Source organism: Pan troglodytes, chromosome 8 (genome assembly GCF_028858775.2).
Source record: "Pan troglodytes isolate AG18354 chromosome 8, NHGRI_mPanTro3-v2.0_pri, whole genome shotgun sequence".
Classification (NCBI taxonomy): domain Eukaryota; kingdom Metazoa; phylum Chordata; class Mammalia; order Primates; family Hominidae; genus Pan; species Pan troglodytes.
Window position 1 is genome coordinate 110309100 of NC_072406.2, and position 23361 is coordinate 110332460.

General features: G+C 35.9%; 1 protein-coding gene across 43 annotated transcripts in view; it reads left to right on the forward strand.

The window, feature by feature from the left end:
• R3HCC1L (R3H domain and coiled-coil containing 1 like) overlaps positions 1-23361 on the forward strand; it is a 110839-nt gene that overhangs the window by 58911 nt on the left and 28567 nt on the right. For 25 of the 43 annotated variants that reach the window (XM_063781000.1, XM_063781001.1, XM_063781014.1 and 22 more), the window contains one exon: positions 15084-16882. In XM_063781000.1, coding sequence (XP_063637070.1) covers positions 15098-16882 — 1785 coding nt within the window. In that variant the 5' untranslated portion in view covers positions 15084-15097. Of the gene's footprint in view, positions 1-9936; positions 10299-10727; positions 10816-12505; positions 12645-15079; positions 16883-18289; positions 18332-23361 lie in introns of those variants that run through there. The other 18 variants (XM_054660425.2, XM_054660423.2, XM_016919057.4 and 15 more) reach the window with 6 other exon arrangements.

Consider the following 23361-nt stretch of genomic DNA (forward strand, 5'->3'; position numbering starts at 1 on the left):
CATTTCAACTGATTCAGTAAAAGTACTGACAAAACATAATACCTTTTTATGATAAAAACACTCAACAACCTAGGAATAGAAGGAAATTATCTCAACATAATAAAGGTAATATGTGAAAAACTCACAGCTGACATAATCATTAGTGAAAAATGAAGTTTTTCCTCTAAGATCAGGAACAAGGCAAGAATGCCCACTTATCACTTTGTTCAACATTGTAATAGAAATCCTAGCTAGAGCAGTTAGATGAGAAAAAGAAATAAAAAGCATCCAAATTGGAAAGGAGGAAGTAAGATTATCCCTAATCACAGATGACTTGGTTTTACATGTACAAAACCAAAAAAAATAAAAAATAAAAAAAACTGTAAGAACTGTTAAACCAATTCAGCCAAGTTGCAGGATACAAAATCAACTCTCCAAAATCACTTGTGTTTCTGTGCACTAACAATTAAGGAAATAAAGAAAATCTCATTTACAGTAGCATCACAAAGAATAAAATGCATAAGAGTAAACTTAATCGAGGGGAGAAAGACATACATTGAAAACTATAAAACATTGCTGAAAGAAATTAAAGATACAAAAATATGGAAAGACATAAATTGGTATTATTATGCTGAAACTAAAGCCAGACAAATACTACTGGTTGAGCATCTCTACTCCAAAAATCCAAAATTCAGAATGCTCCAATGAGCATTTCCCTTGAGTATGACCTTTGAGCACTGTCAGCACACAAAAAGTTTTGGATTTTGGAGCATTTTGGATTTAGGATTCTTGTACTAGGGCTGCTCAATCTGTACAAGAAGACCAATATTCCTGATGAATATTGATGCAATACTGTTGTGGATTGGAAGACTTAATATTGTTAAAATGTCCATACTGTCCAGTCTACAGAGTCAGAACAATCTCTGTCAAAATCCTTACAGCGTTTTTTGCAGAAACAGATAAAGCCATCCTAAAATTCGTATGGAATCTCAAAGGAGCCCAAATAGCCAAAGCAGTCTTGAGAAAGAAGAACAAAGCTGGAGGCCTCACACTTCCTGATTCCATAGCATATTACAAAGCTATAGTGATCAAAACAGTGTGGTGTTAACATACAAGCAGACATATAGACCAGTAGCACAGACTAGAGAGCCCAGAAATAAACCCACGTATAGTCAAATGATCTTTGATGAGCATACCAAGACTACACAATGGAAAAAAGGATAGTTTCTTCAATAAATCGTGTTGGGAAAACTGGATATCCACATGCAAAAGAATGAGGTGTACCATATACAAAATTTAATTAAAAATGGATTAAATATAAGAACTGAGAACCTAGAAAAAAACAGGGGAAAAGCTTCTTGATATTGGAATTAGCAGTGGTTTCTTGCATATGACATCAAAAGCATAAGTAACAAAAACAGCAAAAACATGTACATCCAACTTAAAAAACTAAAAATGTAAAAAACATACATCCAACTTAAAAGTCTTCTATACAGCAAATAAACAGTCGTCAGAGTGTAAACACAGCCTAAGGAATAGGAGAAGATATTTGTAAACCATATATTAGACTAGGGGTTAATATTGGGAATATATAAAGAACTTGACAACTCAGTAACAAATAATCTGAATAAAAAATGAGCAGAACCCAAATAAAGATTTCTCCAAAGAAGATACGTGCATGGCCAGCAGGCATGTGAAAAGATGTTCTACACAACTGATCATTAGGGAGATGCAAATAAAAACCACAGTAAGATATTATCTCACACCTGTTAAGATGGCCGCCATCAAAGAAGAAACAGAAAATAACAAGTGTTGACAAGGATGTAGAGGAATTGGAACCCTTGCACACTGTTGGTGGGATTGTACAATGGCACAGCTCCTATGGAAAACATATGGAAATTCTTCCTAAAACTAAAAATAGAGCTATCATATAAGCCAGCAGTCCCACTACTGGGTATATATTCCGAGGGAATGAGATTAGATGTTAAAGAGACATCTGCACTCCCATGTTCAGTGCAGCATTATTCACAGTAATCAAGATGTGGAAGCAATGTAAGTGTTCATCAGTGGATGAATGGATAAAGAAAATATGGCATGTACCTACAACAGAATATCATCCAACCTTATGAGGAAGAAATTCCTGTCATGCTGCCTCATGGTTGAACCTTCAGGACATTTTGCTAAGTGAAATAACCCAATCACAAAAAGTTGAATACTTGCATAATTTCACTAATATGAGGTATCTAAAGGAATTAAACTCATAGAAACAGAAACTAGAATGGTGGTTGCCAAGGAAATGAGGAATTGTTCAGTGAGTGTAGAGTTTCAGTCATGTCAGATGAGAAAGTTTAGTGATCTGTCATACAACAATGTGCATATAGTTAAAATACTGTGCTATACACTTGAGAATTGTGAAGAGGTAAATTTATGTTCTTTTTTTTTTTTTTTTTACTACAGAAAATGCACAAAACGTCTATAAGCATACAAAACAAAATGTTACAGTGGTTTTCTCTGGAAGGAGAATACAGATTTTTAGTTTTTGCTTTTAGGTTTATTGTAAAGTCCTTTTGTATTAAAATACAAAAAAAAAAAAAAAAAAAAAAACTCTTTGTTAGCTATTAAAACTTTTCCTAAAAGTAGATTGTACCTTCCATTGTAGACCTTTGAGCCATCTATTATTTTTAAAACTGTACCCTGTTAAACCCCATCTTTTTTTACTTGGAGACCTCATTCTTCAAGTAGCCTGTAGTGGCCAAGAAAAATAACTTTGTATCTAGTTTTGTCATCAGAACACTGAGCACTGTATAAAAATTCATCGATAAATATTAGCTGCTATATCCATAAAGTCAGCCAGTATTCCAAAGCTGTATACTGACTATTGCTAAAGAAGCAGAGTTTATTTAAATATGTGTTCCTTAGACTGAATTCAAATGACTGGAGAACTGATTTTGTACAGGCTTTAATACTGAACTTTGCTAAGTCAAGAATAGCTTTTAAGGAAGATTTTGAATATGTGACATTTATTTATGTATAAATACTGAGTCTCAAGGTGCTTTGTCATGTGGTGAATAGAGGAGTGCAAATTATTATATTCTACTTAGTACTACCCTTGCATTTCTAATAAAGGTATGACAAAGCAGGTATTGTTAGAATTTCTAATCTCATAGTTGCTCACTTTTTGTTCCAGGATTTAAAAATTATGTATCTATGCCTTTATTACAGTTAACCCATTCATCTCCCATTTACATCATCAGTTTTTACCTTCCTATTGGATTAGTCTTCCTCCCCTCATACTTGCTTCCTAGACTGTTCCAGTGGGATATTTATCTCCCCAATTCCATGAAGCCATTCCAGTGTTAACGACAACCCCATCTTGCTAAATCCAGTGGAAATTCTCAGTTCGTCCTACTTGACCTTCCAACAGCATTTATCTTATTTTATTTGTATTTATTTATTTATTTGAGATAGGGTTGAAACCTCAACCTGCTGGGTTCAAGTTTTCCTCCAACTCAGCCTCCTGAGTAGCTGGGACTATAAAGCGCGTGCTACCATGCCCAACTAATTTTTGTATTTTTTGTAGAGGAAGGGTTTCTCCTCTCTTCTTTCACATCCCATACAATCAGTCCATAAAGTTTTGTTAGCTTTGCTTTCAGATTCTATGATTAATCTGACCACTTCTTATGACCTCTGCTACCACCCTAGACGTGCTGCAATAACTTCCTAACAGGTTTCCTTCCTTCTACTCTTGTCCCCCTGTACTTACATATTAGCTAGAATGATCTTTAGCAAAAGTAAGTCAGATCATGTTGAAACCTTCCAATAATTCCCCAGCACTCTGAAAATAAAATCCGAAGCTCTTGCCATAACCTACCAGCCACTACTAATTCTGGCCCTTAGCTGTCTTACTGACTTCTCCGCCCCTTCTTTTTTTTTCTTGAGACAGGGTCTTACTCTGTCACCCAGGCTGGAGTGCAGTGGCACAATCTCAGTTCACTGCAGCCTCCACCTCCCAGGTTCAAGTGATTCTCCTACTTCAGCCTCCCAGGTTCAAGTGATTTCTCCTACCTCAGCGTCCCAAGTAGCTGGGATTACAGGCGTGTGCCACCATGCCTGGCTATTTTTGGTATTTTTAGTAGAGCAGAGGTTTCACCATGTTGGCCTGGCTGGCCTTGAACTCCTGACCTCGGATTACAGATGCAAGCCACCATGCCCCCCATCTCCACCCCTTCCTATTCTGCTGATACCACACTTGTTTTAATGTTACTTCTTGTCCATGCCAAAATTGTCCTGCCTCAGAGTTTTTGCACGTGTTCATTCTTTTTCCTGGATTTCTCTTTTCCCTGATAATTTATGTGTCTCTCTGACTCGATTTAAACATCAGCTCAGGTGTTAACTCCTCAGAGTGGTCTTCCTCACTTTACAACATGGTCTTCCCTGTATTTTCATCTCTGCTCCATTTTACTCTGTAGCCTTGTACATTATAGGATGTGTTTAAATGTTTGTTGATTGATTGATTGTCTTCACCAGTAAGTTCCATGAGGCCAGGAGCTTTGTTCATTACTGTGTTCCCAATGCCTAAGATGGGACTTGGCACACAGTAGTTAATAAATATTTGTGGAATGAATGAATATTTAGTGATATAAATAAATGATATTTATTTAGTACCAAATGCAGTGCAATGGCATTGTAGATACAAAGACAAAAAGAAACTAACTCTACACTGAAGAAGAGAGGCAGATGTGCAAACAAGTAACTATAAAGCAGTATGATAATTGCTTTAACGAAAGTGTTTGTATGTAAAGGTGTATGTATAGTGGAAACTTACAGGAAGGACCTTAGAGTATCAAGGAGAGTCATAATGAAGTTATAGAAAAGGTAACCTTTTCTATATAGTAATGAAGTTATAGAAAAGGAAGTTTTGAGGGTGGTAATGGAGCTAAATTATGTAGGATTGTATTTGTTATGCAAAAAAGCTTGTGTGTGAAAAACCACTGAAGAATTTTGAACTGGGAAATGAAGAGGAGAATCTGATTGGTCTTTTAGAAAGTCACTGGAAGCAGTGTAGAGGTAGGTGAATAGGACTTGGTAAATGATTGAAATATCAGGGATAGTGACTTCCCGGGTTTTGGCTTGAACAACTGGGCTGACAGTGATACTGTTCACCAAACTATGAAGTTAGGGAGAGGAGAGCAGTGAATTTTTTTTTTTAAGAGGATGGCTAGAATTTAAAAGTGTATAATTATCTTAGTGCCCAGAAATCTTATGATTTGCTTGTATCACTTAATATAATTTTTAATACTACACTAAATTACAAACATACTAAATTTGCCTGTAAGGTACTTCCATGCCTTTACAAATGGACATATACACTGCTGAATGGCAGGACCAGGACATCTCTTAGTTTTGCCAGTTTGTAAGTAGACCAATGAGAAGAAAGAATACTCTTGATAGTGTAGTGAAACCAAGGAAGTTATTTTTTTAATATGCAAAGAAATGATTTGAAATTTAGGGCCTTCCACAGTTTCAAACATAATAAAAAGCCTTCGTTTTCAGGAAAAAAAAAAAAAGTTGGGAAAAATGCTTCTAAATTTGTTGGAGCTGACTTTTACCTCTCAGATTGTTATCTAATTAGTTTTGTTTTCTGATTTATGGAACATGAATAGACTTTACTTCTTTGGATCCTTTAAAAAAATCATTATGAACTAAAGTGTTTGTATGCAGATAAGCTTATCTGTACATTCATGGTTTAGTTGATTTCTTGATTTGGTGTGTTCCCATGCTGCTGAAGCCAACAAAACAGAAGGAGAAAAGCAGATTATATTTGTCCTGTGGCATTAGGGATATGGCAAGATCTTAGACCAGTGCTAACCCATTAGAATTATTTAATGTGGACCGCAAATGTGAACCACATATGTAATTCTAAATTCTCTAGAAGCTACTTTAAAAACTACAAAAATAAACAAATGAAGTTAATTTTAATGTTTTATTTAATGCAGTATATTCAAAATAGTATCATTTCAACATATAATCAGTATAAAAATAATGGACATTTTGCATTTTTTTGTATGAAGTCTTTGAAATCCAAATGTATTTTATATGCACAGCACATCTCAGTTTAGACTAACTACACTTCAAGTGCTTGATAGCTACTTGTGACTAATTGGACGGTATAGTCCTAGATCATTCTTAAACTAAAGAGTAGAGGTTGCTCAGCATTCTGCAGCATTTGAGAGTATCTTTCCAACATCGAGTAATTTATGTGCTGCTTGTTTCATTTTCCTGTCAAGTATATTAAAGAGTTTCTTTTGTCCTCTCATCATTTTCTTGCTTACAGTAATTTTGTCCAATAAATATCTGCTTATCAATATTCATTGCCTTTGCTTTCTCTTACATGTTTATAGTAATGTCCTATTATGCTAAAACAATAGCGTATCTTTAAATTTTAGTGATTTTTTTTTTAATTACAAGAATACTGCCTGTTCTTTTTGTAACAAATTTAAACAATACTGTGGCATATGTTGTATAAAAAGATGATAATTCTTTATAATTCTTTTTCCTGTTTCAGTTCCTGCTCTCCCAGTTGTAATCAGTGTTAGCAGTTTAGATAATAGCTTTTTTTTTCCTCATTAGGAATATACACTTAAGAGAAATTCTTGCTAATTGAGAAAATTAGTATTTGGAAAATACCTCTTAAAAGTAAACCTATTAAAAATGGAGACAAGATTTATTAGTTATTAATGAAAAAGATTTGTTAGGGACAGTATTCAGAAATGAAAACATTTTACTATATGTATATCATTTTTCTATATGTTTAACAAAATTTAAATTGTAACTGCAGCTGTGCTAATTCTCAGAATTAACAAAGAATGATGTGATATCTTCCTGGCATAATTTTTCCAGTAGAATTGTATAATAGTCTGACAGCATCCTTCATTTTGTGTTTCATTTATCTAACATTTGTTATATAAAATAGACTTGTGTATCAGTTTTATCAAAACTCTTGAGGGTTTCACCAGTTTCTCAAGATATTTTCTTAACCCTTTCTCAATTCTTATTCTATCATCGTCCTTCTTTAGTTGTTGAGTGAATTGTTCTATCTTTAGTTGTTGAGTGGTTTGATTCTGCCAGAATCAAAGGATGTTGCTGTGAGATGAGCATTTTCTTTAATATTATTTTCATAGACTTCATGAAATCCTGCATTCTTTTGAGGGTTTGTATTTTCACATTACTACTGAGTTGCATTGTATTTACTTTGTGTGATTGAGTATTTACAGCAATAGGCTATTAGTGAGAAATTGATAAACAAAACCAGGATACATGGTTGCAATAGGTGTTAGTGTCTAGTAGAAACAGATATCAGGGGACATTATGAATACTAGTGTATCATAAGGGCCTTGACTCCATCTGCAAACTTGTAACTTAAGGGATTCAATGTCCATTTAAGTAATAATAGCTAACTTTTATGGAGACTTTTACCATGCCTGGCAAATTTCTGTACATGCATATTTTTAGGTAATCTGCTCAGTGTGCCTATAAGTCTGTTATTATCCCCATTTTATGCATTAAGTAAACTAAGGCTTAGAGCAATAACTTTTGTAGTATAGAATCTGGCCCGTTGAAGACTTATAAAATAGACTTCCGTCGGCACTGCTCAACACAAAAGGAAGAAAGCACAAATAAATAATATTAAGCACAAAAAAGGGGACATATAGCAGAGCTAAAGCAACAACAAGAACTTACTGTGAATAACTTTTATATCAAATTTGAAAAGCTAGGTCAAAGGCAGATTTTCTAGAAGAAGAAAGAGAAACTAGAATAGACCTTTAACATTAAAGAAAATGAATGATTTTTAAACATCTTCACCAAAAAGTATGAGTCCCAGACAGTGCTGCCAAGGAATTCTACCAACAGTAAGCCCACCCAGCCTTATTTTATAAATCTTTAACTTACATATTGTGTCTTGCAGTAACCTTGGTAACCCAATCATATAACTCCCAGTACTGGGAGGGAAAATCGTAGACCAGTCTCATTTGAATATACACGCAAAACCCTCAATATTGACAAGCCAAATGAACAGCTAGGCATTTGTACTGACATTGAATGTTCCATATTTTTCCATTGATTTGAAGTGCCACGTTTATTATAAAATGAATTCCATATAGATGTGGATCCATTTTAGGGGGGTTTACTTGTGTGCTTAATCTGTCATCTTGAATTAAAGCCTGTCTGTTGAATCTTAACATTCAAGATATTTGCATTGGCATTTAAATGTATGAGAATTGTAATGGTCTGGTAGTGGTCTGGTAGTGAATGCTTTATATAAATATCTTTCTGGCATAGTTTTTTGCATATCATTTGAAGAGGATGCCAGGATTAGAACTCAATATACTGAATACCTCATTTGAGACATTTTATAATTCCAAAGAATATATTGTCATTCAAACATATTTAAGTTGATAAAACTTAAAGATATTATTCAGAAAATAGATTTGAAATGAATATACTGTCTAAGTATTTTCCACAAAAATATTTTCCTTCCGTACCCTCCCATGTGCCTTGCCTCCTTCTCAAGGGAATTGGAGATGACTTTATAAAGGGACAGGGAAACAAATATTATCAGACACCTGAGATGCATTAGTCGTTGCATTTGAACACCAAACTTAATTCTGTATTTTCTAGAAAAGAAAGCAGAATGAGACACATGTTATGCCATGTCTGGTAAAGGAACTATATGACTTTGTCAGAGAGACAGCTTTCTTTCCTTTGTTTTATAAGTGAGACACTGGAAAGATGATAGTTGCCTTCAGCCTTGATTTTGCAAAAGTTAGGAAATGTGTTTTGGATGGATATTTTCTTTATTGACCAATGACTATGAAAGATGAGGTTTTTTTTTTTTTTTTTTTTTTAAAGAGACCGGGTCTCACTACCTTGCCCAAGCTGGAGTGTAGTGGTTGTTCATCCACAGGCACAGTCATAGCACACTGCAGCCTTGAACTCCTGGCCTCAAGCTGTCCTCCCACCTCAGCCTTCCAAGAGCTCGGATTACAGGCGCATGCCTCTGGCTGAGATTTTAACATTAAATTTTAATTTAGGGAATCTTAGCGTCTCTAGTGAGCTAAGATAAATGATTTACTTTTGCTTTCAGAAAAATTCCAAGGCCTGACTGGTAAAATATGCAGGGACCCCTCAAGTTGGAAAATCATCTGTTTTGCAACCATCACAGTAAAGATGGAATCAGAGAAGAATAAACAAATTTAGGATGCTACCTGGTTTTGATGAGGAAGCAGAAAATTTGCATGCTTTTAAAGTGCTACCCCACACACTGCTTATTAATTGCAAGAGAGAAAATACATAGTAATTATACAGTAGAAAAATTGGACAATACTTGGACTGGATGATCAAAGTTAAGAGCATCACTGAAGGACAGGTGGAAATCATGTGCCTCAAGATGTGATGCCCTGAGGACACATCACCACCATGAAGTGTTCTGGCTGAAAATGTGTAACCTCAGTCTCATCACGGGAAGACATCAGACAAACCTTACATAAGGAGCATTCTCTTAAATAATAGAGTGGGGGCCGGGCGCGGTGGCTCACGCTTGTAATCCCAGCACTTTGGGAGCCTGAGGCGGGCGGAACACAAGGTCAGGAGTTTGAGACCAGCCTGGCCAATATGGTGAAACCCTGTCTCTACTAAAAATATAAAAATGAGCCGGGCATGGTGGCAGTCGCCTGTAGTCCCAGCTACTCACTTGGGAGACTGAGGCAGGAGAATCACTTGAACCTGCGAGGCGGAGGTTACAGTGAGCTGAGATTGTGCCACTGCACTCCAGCCTGGGTGACAGAGTAAGACTCCGTCACAGGAAAAAAAAAAAAATAGAGTGGGGAGGGGAGCTGTTCTCCCAAAATGTCAGTGTCATAAATGACAGCTTTCACTGTGGAGGTGTTCTAGAATGTCGGAGGCTTAAGACACCTGGCAGTTAAAGGCACTACCTGACCCTAACTGGATCCTGTATGGAAAGGGAAATATTCTATAAAGGACATTACAGGATCGCTTGACAAAACTGGATTACTTATGTTAAATGAAAGTATTATATTAGTGTTAAATATGCTGACTTTGATAACTGTATTGTGGCTGCATAAGAGAATATCCCTATTTATAGGAAATACATTATACTTTGAAGTATTTAGGGCAAAGGGCCATGAAGTCTGTAATTTGCCCTCAAAAATATTCAGGAAAAAAACTGCATGTGTGTGTATGTGTATGTAAAGAGAGGAAGAGGAGGAGGAATATATGCATGATTCCAAATGATAAATGAGGTGAAATATTAACCATAGGTGAATATGGGTAAACAGTATAAGGGTACCATTTGTATTATTTTTACTTTTGTAACATCTATAGGTATGAAATTATTCCCAAATAAAATGTTAAGACAATATATATAGTTTAGCTATGGTGCATTCTGATGAACTAACAAATACAGAATTTGTTCTAGCAGAATGAACAGTATGCTCATTAGGCAGTTTCTCTCAAATATCAGATGTCTCATGTGAGTCTTTGGTAAATACTGGATTAAATCAATTCATGGTTGAATTACCCAGTGAGTGCCTTAAGTGCCAATACTCAGTTGTTGATTGAAGAGGGATCCATGTGTTTTAGATACCAAATATGGGACAAAAAGCGTTGACGTTCTGTTGTGAAAATATGAAAGCCCAATTTATTTTGTGCTTGTTCAATTTCTCATGAAGATGGATCAGAGAGGTACTTAAAGGAAGTTACCAATATTTTCTCTCAGGGAGCCGTGGAAACTGTAGAAGTAATTGGACAGGTGCTCAGGTATGATCCCAGTGTTCAACAGTATAACAGAAAAAAATGATTTGGCCTAAAATATTTTAAAGGCATGTGTTAGCAATTGACTGACCTCCATTATGAAGGAATCTGAATTTTTATCCCCTTTAGAAAGTGTGATTTTTGAACAGAGTGCATGCTGATGGTCCTTCAAGCATAAATTAGCTGCAAAATGCACCCCAAATAATGGATTCTGTCCAGTTAAGAAGCAAATTAGATGGATAAAAAGCACTTAGAACATTGCGAAAAAGTTAAAACTGTGTTAAAAGAGAGAAAATAATCGGCCCAGCACTGTGGCTTACACCTGTAATCCCAGCACTCTGGGAGGCCGACGTGGGCGGATCACCTGAGGTCGGGAGTTTGAGACCAGCCTGACCAACATAGAGAAACCCCGTGTCTACTAAAAACACAAAATTAGCCGGGCGTGGTGGGCACCTGTAATCCCAGCTGCTTGGGAGGCTGAGGCAGGAGAATAGCCTGAACCCAGGAAGCAGAGGTTGTGGTGAGCCAAGATCGTGCCATTGCACTCCAGCCTGGGCAACAAGAGCAAAACTCGGTCTCAAAAAAAAAAGAGAGAGAGAGAAGATCAAGTGCTATTAGTAAATAGCAAGTAGCAGGATGGGAAAAGTTTAATCCAGGGTACATTTTAAAAAATTGTATGGCTGGCAGCCCCACTCCCAATGTGAAAAGCGTTTCTTGCCTATAGTTGCAAAAGAAATTCATAAAAATGCAATAAGGCTTTAAATTAAATTGGCAATATAGTGTTCTCCTCTTTTCCGTGGTTTTGCTTTCCATGGTTTCAGTTCCTGTGGTCATCCATGTATGAAAATATTGCATACTATAATATACTTTGAGAGACCACATTCACGTAACTTTTATATATTATATATAACAATATTACGTATTGTTATACTTGTTCTGTTTTATTAGTTATTGTTAATCTTTTCCTGTGCCTAATTTATAAATTAAAATTTATCATAGGTATGTATGTGTAGTAAAAGACAATATATATGGGGTTTGGTACTATCTGTGGTCCAGGCATCCATTGGGGATCTTGGTACATATCTGCCGCAGATAAGAGTGGGGACTACTGTATCCTGACAGTCCACAAGAATGGGGATGCTTCTCCTTTTTTGTGTCTGTGAGTTATGAAAAAATGGGCATACTGGTGGATTGGAGTGTCTCCTACTGGCCTGAGACCTGATTGTTAAAATTTTAGGAATTCTGCAAACTGATTGTTAAACACAGCTATTATTAAAAACTAAAGAACATAGGCTTACTATTAAAATTACATTTTAAAAGCTAATAAATACTTCAAACTCATCACTTCCTAATTATTTTACTACATTTTATTATAATCTATGCTTTTCAAGCTATTTATGTAAGTATATCGTACCTCTGGTTGAAATAATAGAATGGTGTGCTTTTGTACATTTTTTTCCCCAACTCTATATTTGGTGATGTCACAATGATAACTAGAAATTAGCTATGGGAAGAATGTTTACGCTACAGAGATTGTCAAATGCCATAAATAGGGCTTGATTTATTATTTCTTGATTGTCTAGACTTAAAGTGATGGAGAAAATGCTGCTAATAAAAATGTGTCATGCCTTTAGTTATTATATTGTAACTAAAAAAAAGTATATATTCTTCCATTCTTAAAAAATGATTACTTCAGCTAAGAAGTCGCTCACATCATTGACATCAGTGACATAAAGAAAAACATCAAGTAATACTACAAAGGACACTTGGAAAGCTGATTGCTGAATATTTGCCAGCACACTGCTGGTCATGGCACAGTCGAAATCATTGCTTTGGTAGGAAATAGATAATAATATAAATTTATTATACTGATTTTCAGCTATAGGAAATAGTATTATATGTGAGCATTATTTAAGAAAAAAAGGTTGAATTTGTAAAGTCATTAACTGTGGCACATAATAATTTTAAAGTAGATAATTTGAAGCCTTTGATAGGTCTATTGCAGATTAGAAATAGAATCATAGAATTTAGAGTTTCTCTAGTATATGTCAGTCATCCAGCCTTTATCTAAATTCTGCTAGAGACAGCTCATTTCCTGGTAATAACATTGGAGAAATCTAGTAGTAGAATTCTTTCTTACTTTGAGCTAAATTTTGTTTTCCTTTTATTTCTAACAATTGGTTCTGGTACTGACTTCTGGAGAAACATAGAAACATAAACAAGAAATCTTGTCTCTTTTATAGAGCAACTGATCTTTCAGGTATAAAGTTAGCTGTGGTTTTTCATTGAGACCTCTTTGGGCAAGAATTATACCTTTAGTTCTTTTAGCTCTACATTGTATGACATATTTTCTAGACTCTGTAATCTAAGAGTGTGTTACCTTTTTAAACATCACATCACTATTTTGGGGCTTTTATTGACCTTGTGAACGAAATAAAAGCCTTTAGGTCTTTCTTTATGCAAATTATACGGAAGTCACGTCTTCTGTCTTTTGTTTGATTCTTTAAAAAAAAAAAAACCCTCCAAAAGAGATCCTTGTATTTACTGCTTTAAACCTTCATATTGCTTTCAGCACAGCATTTCAGATTATAGAAATGATACTGAATTTTAATTTTATAATTTTTGGTATTTATTAGTTCTGTCATTTTTGTGTCAGTTGCAGACTTGATAAGCACTCAGTGTTTATTGTTTACATCTAAATTATTGTATAAATTGTTGAATTTCAAAGGGCTATATAATCCTCCTTTAACTAATCTCTAAATTCATTTCTACCCATTATTATTATTTTTTGTTTAATCTTTTGTGAGTCCACTTATCAGTTTTGCTAAGTAATCCCCATTTCATCATTTTATATCCAGAAGTTCATTATGATATATTTTGTCAGATGTTTTACTTACTGTAATCCAGGCGTGCTATGTCTCTGGTATCCCTTTCTATGAAACACACTTCAGTACTTCTGTCTTTGAAAATTAGGCGTTTTTTGAAAAATCCTGGCATGCCTAAATGTTAAGGTCATATTCTTCCTCAAATGGAAGATAAAAAATACATGAAGAATGTTGGGCTAGATGTTAACTAAGATACCAAAAGAGAAAAGGAACAAGATAATCACTGGAGATACTTGATGATCAGGGCCACGGTATTACTTGGGCTGAAAGGAAAATAACCTGTGCCATGAGAATAGAGCTTTTTCATCAAGGAAGTATTCTGGACCAGGTGAAATTTTAGGGATCTGGAATAGAGTGGACAGGATGCGTTAGCCTTTTTTCCTCTCTGCCTTCTCATTATCTCCTTCTTTTGAAATGTATGTTGTGAAATGTTAACAGTGTGTGCATCTGTGTGTATGTGGGTGTTTCTCTGTTGTGTATAGCACCTCCTTATTCTCTTTGTCCTGGACAAACTTATCCCTACTTCATAGCATTATTTTGAAAATTAAAAGAATAATTCAATATGAAATTCCCTAGCACATTTTCTTGTATTTTAGTAGATAGTAGATAAAGATTTGTTTAACTTTTGTTATATTTCTTCTTGTTAAATTCCATTGAGCAACCATGGTGGAGGTTGTCAGGGAGTTACTAGAGTGAATTGTCTCATCACAGTTTCCTTGGTCTTCTATCCTCCTTCATCCTAGCCAGATCTGTTTTATTACTGCTGGAAGCAAGGGAAATTGATAGCAAGTCACTTGACTAAATAGTATTAATAGAATAATACTTTTCTCTTTTTCACTACTTTCTCTTTTCTAAGAAATCTTAGATCAAAAGCAACATCTTCTAGAAAGCATTCTCTGATAAGTCATTTCATTTTCTAGCCAACATTCAAGTTACTCTCAGAAATCACTTTATGTGTATGTATATTTATGTTGAACAACAACAACAAAAAAATTAAAGAAAAAAAAAAAAGGCCGGGCACAGTGGTTCATGCCTGTCATCCCAGCACTTTGGGAGACAAAGGTGGGTAGATTGCCTTAAGCTCAGCCTGGGCTTGAGACCAGCCTAGGCAACATGATGAAACCCGGTCTCTACCAGAAATACAAAAACAAACAAACAAAACCACAAAGCCAGGCATGGTGGCATGTGTCTGGTCCTAGCTACTCAGGAGGCAGAGGTGGAAGGATCGCTTGAGCCTGGAAGGGCAGAGGTTACAGTGAGCTGAGATCGCTCCACCATACTCTAGCCTGGGTGACAGTGTGAGACTCTGTCCCAAAAAGAAAAAAGAAAATATTTTGGTTCAATACATTGTAATTAGTGTCTAATAATTAAATCATTCTTCTCTTGCAGATTGTGGTGGTGCCATGCAGCAAGAATCAGAGAGATGCAGAGTTAGAGCCAGAAGGCCTGACATGGCACTTTATGTACCTAAAGCTCATAGGGGTGCAGTACTCCTTAAGACAGGTGATGAAGAAGAAAGCTGTGGTTCACCTAACTCTGTGGTGAAAGAAAAGCAAAAAGAAAGTTCTCTCTCCCAAAAAGAAGTCTTTAAAGACAAACCGGAGGCTCGAAGACTAAGTATCAATCCTGATAGAAAGGAGCATAATTGTAGAGAAGGAAAGAAATCTTCAACAAAATTAAGAATGGACACATGCCTTCAAAAAACAAATAGAGTTTGTTCTAAGAGAGGAACCACTGAATCCAAAGAAGTATTATCCCAAGGACAACAGCAGGGAGCCCCAGATGCTGGGGTTATAACTAATGCACCTTTACAGAGACATTTTAAACCAAAGAAGGTGGAGTGTTTGGAAGTTGAAACTACGGATGTGACAGGACATGAGAGGATACTTCTTTCACAGGCCTGTTTAGGAATCAGCGAGGCTCAAGTTCCAAGCAAACCATTCCAAAATGTGGAATTCTGTGACTTCAGTAGGCATGAACCTGATGGGGAAGCATTTGAAGACAAAGATTTGGAAGGCAGAATTGAAACTGATACCAAGGTTTTGGAGATACTATATGAGTTTCCTAGAGTTTTTAGTTCTGTCATGAAACCTGAGAATATGATTGTACCAATAAAACTAAGCTCTGATTCTGAAATTGTACAACAAAGTATGCAAACATCAGATGGAATATTGAATCCCAGCAGCGGAGGCATCACCACTACTTCTGTTCCTGGAAGTCCAGATGGTGTCTTTGATCAAACTTGCGTAGATTTTGAAGTTGAGAATGTAGGTGGTATAGCCAATAGTACAGGTTTCATCTTAGATCAAAAAGATACAGATTCCATTCCTGTAACTATGGGTCACATCTCTCTGTCAGAGAGCACAAATGACACTGTTAGTCCGGTAATGATTAGAGAATGTGAGAAGAATGACAGCACTGCTGATGAGTTACATGTAAAGCACGAACCTCCTGATACAGCTGTCCTTGCTCATGAAACACATAGAGATAGTGGATTTAAGAATGTAGGTGACATTACCAATAAAGCATGTATGATGGACACTACAGGTATGTCCTGTAGTGATCATGTAACTGTTGATAGCCCTTATGTAGTTGCAGTTAGAATAGCTGATGAGACCTCTATTAATACACGAAGTTTCTCAAAGTTTGTAGGAATGAGTGCAGATGCAACCCCTCTTCATGCAGCTAGAAGTGGGAATGACACTGAAGATTTCAGCAACCCTTCTGCTTGCTCAGATATTTATGCTGAGAGTATTTCATCTCATTTTACAGAGTCAACAGGAAAGTTGATAGAGAGCTTGTCAGATTGTGCTTCCTCCTTACCTATAAAAAAGATTGCTGGTAGTAATTATAACACTTTTTTGGACTCTGAACTCAGTATGTTAAATGGGACAAAAGTTCTTTCAGACAGTGCCGTGGGCATTGACCTGGGTAGTACTGGTGATACAACAGAAGCATTGCACGAACTAAGAACTGCCGAAGAGTTCAAAACAAAAGAGCAAGATGACTCAGGGAATATAGAATTTGGTGTATCTTTTCCTGATAGGGAATCATTATCTATGGAAACATCCATCGAACCAAAAGCAACTGAAACTTCTCACACAGAGGGAATTACTGCCACTGAGGAGAGCTGGGAGTCTATGTTTAACGATGATGGTGACTGCCTGGATCCACGTCTTCTACAAGAGGTATGTTTAATTGAAATTGCTTGATGCTTAGTTAGTTTATAAATTAGGATTTCAGTGGTAATTTTGATAGACAGTGATGCACATTCACTGATATTTAAGAGTTCCTGTAATAAACTAATAGGCTTGTAGATTAAGAAGAGAATATCTGATAGATCTTTAAAAAATAAAATATACAGAATTGAGCTGTATCTATAATAGCCAAGCTCTGAGAGATTTTATGGAATAAAGATGAATTTAATGGATTTTAACTATCTGTCGAGGAAATACAAAGGAAAACTTCTTCAAAAAGGTTTTTCTGTGTTGACAAGGTATCTTTTACATGGGCCTATTTAAGGGAAGGAGAATAATTTATTACTATTGTTATTTATATTTTATTTTCTAGTGGATGTTGGAGTGTTAGACACTGTAGAGGGAAGGAAGTAGAGAAAAGAAGGGTAAAATACAAGAAAGTATCATTGTTTTTTAAGGAGTTTATACTGGGTTAAATTGAAGAATGAATTACCCATTTAGCATAAATAGAAGATGTAAGTGAATAATGATATGCTGGCCAATTAGAATTCATAAATAAATGTTAGATTTGAGGCATCTTAGAAATTACTCAGTTCAGTCTTTTTGTTTTCTTAATTTAAATGTTTACTCTGTATCCAACATTTAAATTCCTTACCTTAAATAAGAATCACTGGTTTTAAGTAGTAGAACACTCCCTCTTTCCTTCCCTATAGTGGGTTCACATAACTTTGCCTGGAAAGGAAAAAATTATTTTCCTATAAGAGCACCAGTTTTATAAATGAGGAAGTTGAATCTCAGTGGTCACACCTTTAGGAAAGGCAGAATCAGGATTTCAGTCTAGTTCTGTCTTAATCCAATGTTTATGTTCTCTCTACGAGACTATTTCCTCACGTAAAGGATTTCTTTTGAGGCATTCCAAAGACCCTTTTGAATACTAAGTGATGAGTCTTTTGTTCTGAGAATTAAGCTGGAAGTATAGAAAAATTATCACATGCCTGTAAAAGAGCCACATAATACTGAAGAGGGCTGTCCATTGGATAGAACTGACTTTCCAATACCAAGCAATCCCACCTCATTCGTGGGAGCTGTTTGCACAGAAAGAATTTCCCTGTACCACAAACGAGCACATCCTGTCAGGTCAGGAAACACTATATCTTAAACATTCCTTAGAACAAAATATAGAGCGGAGAATACCTATGAATGAGCATCCATGAACCCCTTGAATTACATGCAAAATTATATGTACGTATGTGTGTTTTTTCATAGCTTTCATCAGATTCTCAAAGGCAGTGATTTCCAAAGTATGGTCCCTAGACCAGCAGCATGAGTATCACCTAGGAACTTGTTAGAAATGCAAATTATTTAGCCCAGCAAACTGTCTATTTACAACTTTTTCAGGGGATTCTGATGCACATAAAGCCAGAGAACCACTGCTCAAAGGTAATACACTTAAATCTATATCAGAATGTGAGTAGGGAACGGCAAATGACTGTCAGCCCATAATTAGAAAAATACTGTTCAGTAGAGGTTTGAGATCCAAATCAGGTTAAGAAATAATAATAAGGTGGGAAGCTAGGTGAATATAGAGATGTTATTAAGAAATAAAGCATTGAGAGAAGGCTTTAGTCTGAGAAAAGAAACAGTGTTCGCAAGAGTTGGTGAAAGGACTGCATGAGGAATAGAGAGAGCACATGAACATGGAGGAGAGATGAACAGCTTCCTCCAAAAGAAGAGCGTGGCTCTCATGGCCTTTTACACATGGTGTAGTACTCAGTAAATATTTATCCAATGGATGGCGTTGATAGGGCAGAGTTGGGGGCTCTGTCTTTTTAGGGTGGCTTCCAGGGGCTTTCAAAACATCAGGGGCTGGAACTTGGATTCGGTGGGGTAGCTTTTGGATATGGCTTGTGTATTGGAAGAGGGGGAGTTCAGGTGTACAACTCAGTTTTTCAGGTCTTCCCAGTGTTTAGAGTAGGTGTAAGATAATTTAGGCAACAACTCAGTATTTTGAGGAGCATAGTAACATAAAGAGGACATTGGGATGACCTAAAGCTGGGATTGGGAGGAAAACAGAGAATATAGTATTTTAAGCTGAAGATGGACAGTGTCTGGGTGTTGTGTTTGGCTTATGTTTGGAGGTACTTGGAAAAGAGTAGGGTCTGTGTTGAGGAATGAGCATAACTGAGAGCAGGAAGGAGGGAAATGGATTGAGAATGCAAGTAGCAGATCCAACTCCAAAACTATGGGCTCCTCTGCTTTGGGTTTTAGAAAATGTAATAATGATAATGTTATTAAAAGATGTCACAAATCCAGCAACATTAATAGCCCTTTGATGACTTCTGGTTTATTATTTTTATTGCTCCAAACATACTTTATTAAGTGCTAAAGCAGAGTGAGTGCTTGCCTCCCTTGAAAACTTTCCAACTAAAGGTTTTTGGCTATCATCCCAGCTGGCCTGTTTCTTGATTGATAACAGCTAGACATATGGAGGTATGTCTAATACTTCTGATAGTCAGGTATGCTGTAGAGCAAGGTGTGACAGCCATTGGCTTGTGAAGCAATTTCCTGTGACATTTGAACCTCCAAAACTGCCTTAGGGGGTTAGAGTATAAGTAGGTCATTATTGAGCTCCCAGAACTGCAACTCTTGATGAGTCTCCAAGAATCACACTTAGTCTCCTAAAGCCACGGTATGGAATGCCCAGAAACTTAAGGTGGTAATTGATGAAGGAGATGATATTGGTATGACTTTTTTTTAGCCCTCTGAATTCTTGGTAGAAGAACACAGGAGTTATTTTTCATTAGAAAATACTTTCATAGCCCTACTGCCATCTGTACTGATCATCAGATCTATTGATAGGAGGATTAATGGGATACCAAGAACATAACATTGATGTTGATAGATACCAGCATTTGTTACCTTCATTGTCATTTCTGGCACTGATTTGAATTTTTAGATAGGGGTAAATATTTAAGTAGGTATCTCCTAAACTTTTTAAGAATTTGAGGCCTTCCCTTGTTTTACAGAAGGCCACTAATATTATACCACCATATTCTATAATAGTATGTAGACCATAATGGGTAAGAGAAGAGTAAAAGGAATACCATCTTTTCCCACCCATCTTACTTCTCAGTGTGTGCTAACTTACATTGTTATACTGTCTCTGTCTCCCTATAGTCTTTTGCAAAAATGGTGTCCATGTTAAGTGGAAAACCCAAAACTGAAAGGAAAAATTTATAATCCAGTCACTAAAAGCAAATTATGTAACATACAAAGAGAGGAAAACCCTTCATATCCCAACCCCTCGAGGCCTCATAAATAGTTGGTAGCCCATCACCTTTCAGTTAAATAGCAAATATTGAACACTTAGAGTTTGATAAACTATAAATCCCTAATAGCTAGATATGTGTTGTTATCACTGCTATGTTAAAGGCACTGTGCTGCATGCCATCTTTTGCTCTGAAGTTGTTCATGTTTTATTTGGAGAGACAGTATGTAACTATGTGACTAGTCCCACAGCAATCTGCAGGGAAATTAATATAAAACAACCTTATAACAGTTGTACTAAAACTGTATTTCATTGCCTGATAAGTGACACAGAGTATGACTTCAAAAGGAGATTAGAGGGATAGGACAGGAGAAAAAGAACAAAAGGGGATTAGATCCCCCAATGCTAGACTGGTTGATGCAGTTTCATGTTGGTGAGGCTATAGAATTAAACAAGAGATTATAGTTCCCACTTTTACTATGCTGTTCTGTTTCTAATTTCTGTTTTCTATTCCATTTAAAAAAAATCTATAGACTTTATTTTTGAGTAGTTTTAGATTTATTTAAAAAATTGAACAGAGTACAGAGTTCCCTTGTACCCCCTCACCTGTCTAGTTCTAATTTTTTTCACAATATCTTTTAATAGTTCCAGCTCATTTTAACAGATTTCTAATTCATATTTTATAAAAATGTCTGAATTGACATGTTATTGACTGCCTAAGTGGGGATTTATTGACTCACTTTCCAGATGCTGTATATTCTAATGCAGTCAGTTGGGACATCCAGTGAAGAATCTGAGTGAATTATGTACTCTGTTTTTATTGTTCAATCCATTAGTGAATGATGACTAGATCTCTGGTCCAAACAGAAAGAGGGAACATTAAGTAGATTCCATCACTCATAGTTTTTGTTTTTGTAACCAGGTGACTCCTAAAATTAAAAATCTCCCTTTGAGCTCTGTTATATTTGTTGCATAACATTTTTTCCTCAGAATCAGTATAGAAGCCAGCAGCATTTTAATTTCTGATCCTCTTTCAAAACTGCAGAAAGGTGAACAGTTCTGGGCCTGTATTGTCAGTACAAGGAAGCTTTTATTTAAGGATTCTTGCCTGAAGATTCAGATTCCTAGTGTACCTTGCTCTGTCCTTGGCAGTGCTTGTTTCAGTGAATTCCATGAGATATGGCATGTGGAGTATGGTTAGGGCATTTTTTAATTTGTCAGGGTATATATATAGTAAATCATAAAATCTTAAATTGATTTTCTTCAGTAGAAAGTGAGTTAACAAGCAGTTAAGTGGAAGAGAAAAACAGAAATGAAGGGCTTGAATAACCTCACCTACATAATTGAGAATTGATTATATGGGTTAATTCTATGTAAATAGATTTTTGAAGCAACTGTAGTAATTTTACACCACCAACTTGTGCCCAAATCTTGTTGTCCTTGTCACTGTAACCCCCAGTGCCTCTCATTTAAATTTGTTTTACCTATAACTGTAAAGTGGTTTATTATGTTTAATTGTGTTTAATTAAAAGTACCCACGAAAACATTCTTATTCCTATCTTCCAAGATGAGCCAGAATTTATAGTATAGTCCTTGACATATAAGGACTCAGAGCTAGAGCTTTATCCTGTCTTAGAGATAGAACTGCACAAGTCATTTTTTAAAAGTGGAATGTTAGCATTTAAAATCATTTCTGAAAATAAGTCTCATTAGTTCTACAAGACTATCAACTCCTTAAACATTGATTTAGCAGTCTAGTCTAGCTCTAGTCTAGTCTAGCCTACAATCTAGTCTGGCCCCTTCTTATTTTATAGATAAGGTAACTAAGGCCCAGAAGGGTTGTAGCTAAAGTAAGTTCATGCCAGAGTTGGCATTAGAATCTGTGCCTCCTGGTTTCTAGCCCTGCGCTCTTTCCATGACATTAAGCCTTTGTCTCTACCTGACTGGGTCTCAGCCAGTCAACAGATATTGAACAAATATTCTGTGCCCAGCACTGATCTTAGTGATGTTGGGGGTAAAAGAGAAGGATAACAATATTTAAACAGTGTACAGTCCTGCGGAATAATGAGACTTATTTATTCTCAGGAATGACTAGAAAAAAAACAGTATTCTATTTAAATGAATTGGAAATGCCTTTGTGAAATATACCATTATTTTATGAATTACTAAGATAGAAAAAACTTTGACACAGTGCTTTTCCCTTAAAATTTTAATTTTATACATATTGAAACAACTCTCCTAATTAGACATAAATTTTTTTTATCATATTTCATCTTCATACATAAAAAATGTAGTAAAATAAATTGGTTAAGATTTTCCTAATACTTCACGTTCACAATCCAACTCTTTCTAATAATTTGTTGATTCAGCCACTGATATTGATGCTTTTCTATTCAGTGTCATCCATTTTGCCATTAAGAACTTTGATGATGCAGCATTTCTTAAAAGAATACATAAAAGAACCAAAAATCTTTGTTGCAGAATTCTTAAGACACCTTTGTACTTGTGTAGAGCTCTTCTGATATTTAGAATTTTCCTCCACATTACTGACCATCCTTTCTGCCAGTTTTGGTACTGGTGCTTCTGATACACATGTGCAGGAAGCAATAACAATATGTTGATTGTGATGCGTCCTAATGTCAGTGTTGTTAAAATGTGAAAAAAAGGATATATCTTAGAATTGATGAAATGTATATATCCAACTACTGAGTGTTAGGAAATAGTAATATAGGAAAGGAAAGATCGCCAAATTGGAGTAAATTGGGAAAGAAGCATCAAGAGGAGTTTAAAGATTGAAGCTGGATCTTGGGAGAAGACGGAACATGAGCAGAAAAAGCATTCTAGGTTGTGAGAACAGCTTGTGAAAAACAGAATCAGAATCAAGTCCTAAGTTTGTCACTATCAGAAGTTTAGATGATTTATTTTGAAATTTTGTTTTCCTTTTATAATTTATTCTGAATTTTCTTCATGATTAACCAGGGCAGTTGAAGTTTATTGGTAAAGGGAAAGAAAAAAGTATCAATTTTCCCCCCCAATTTTAGAGTGCCATTTAGAATCATTTAAAAAATATATGTTCTTACCTGAGCAGGGTGGCTCACACCTGTAATCCCAGCACTTTGTGAGGCCGAGGCAGGTGGATCGCTTGAGTGCAGGAGTTTGAGACCAGCCTAGGCAACATGGCAAAACCTCATCTCTACAAAAA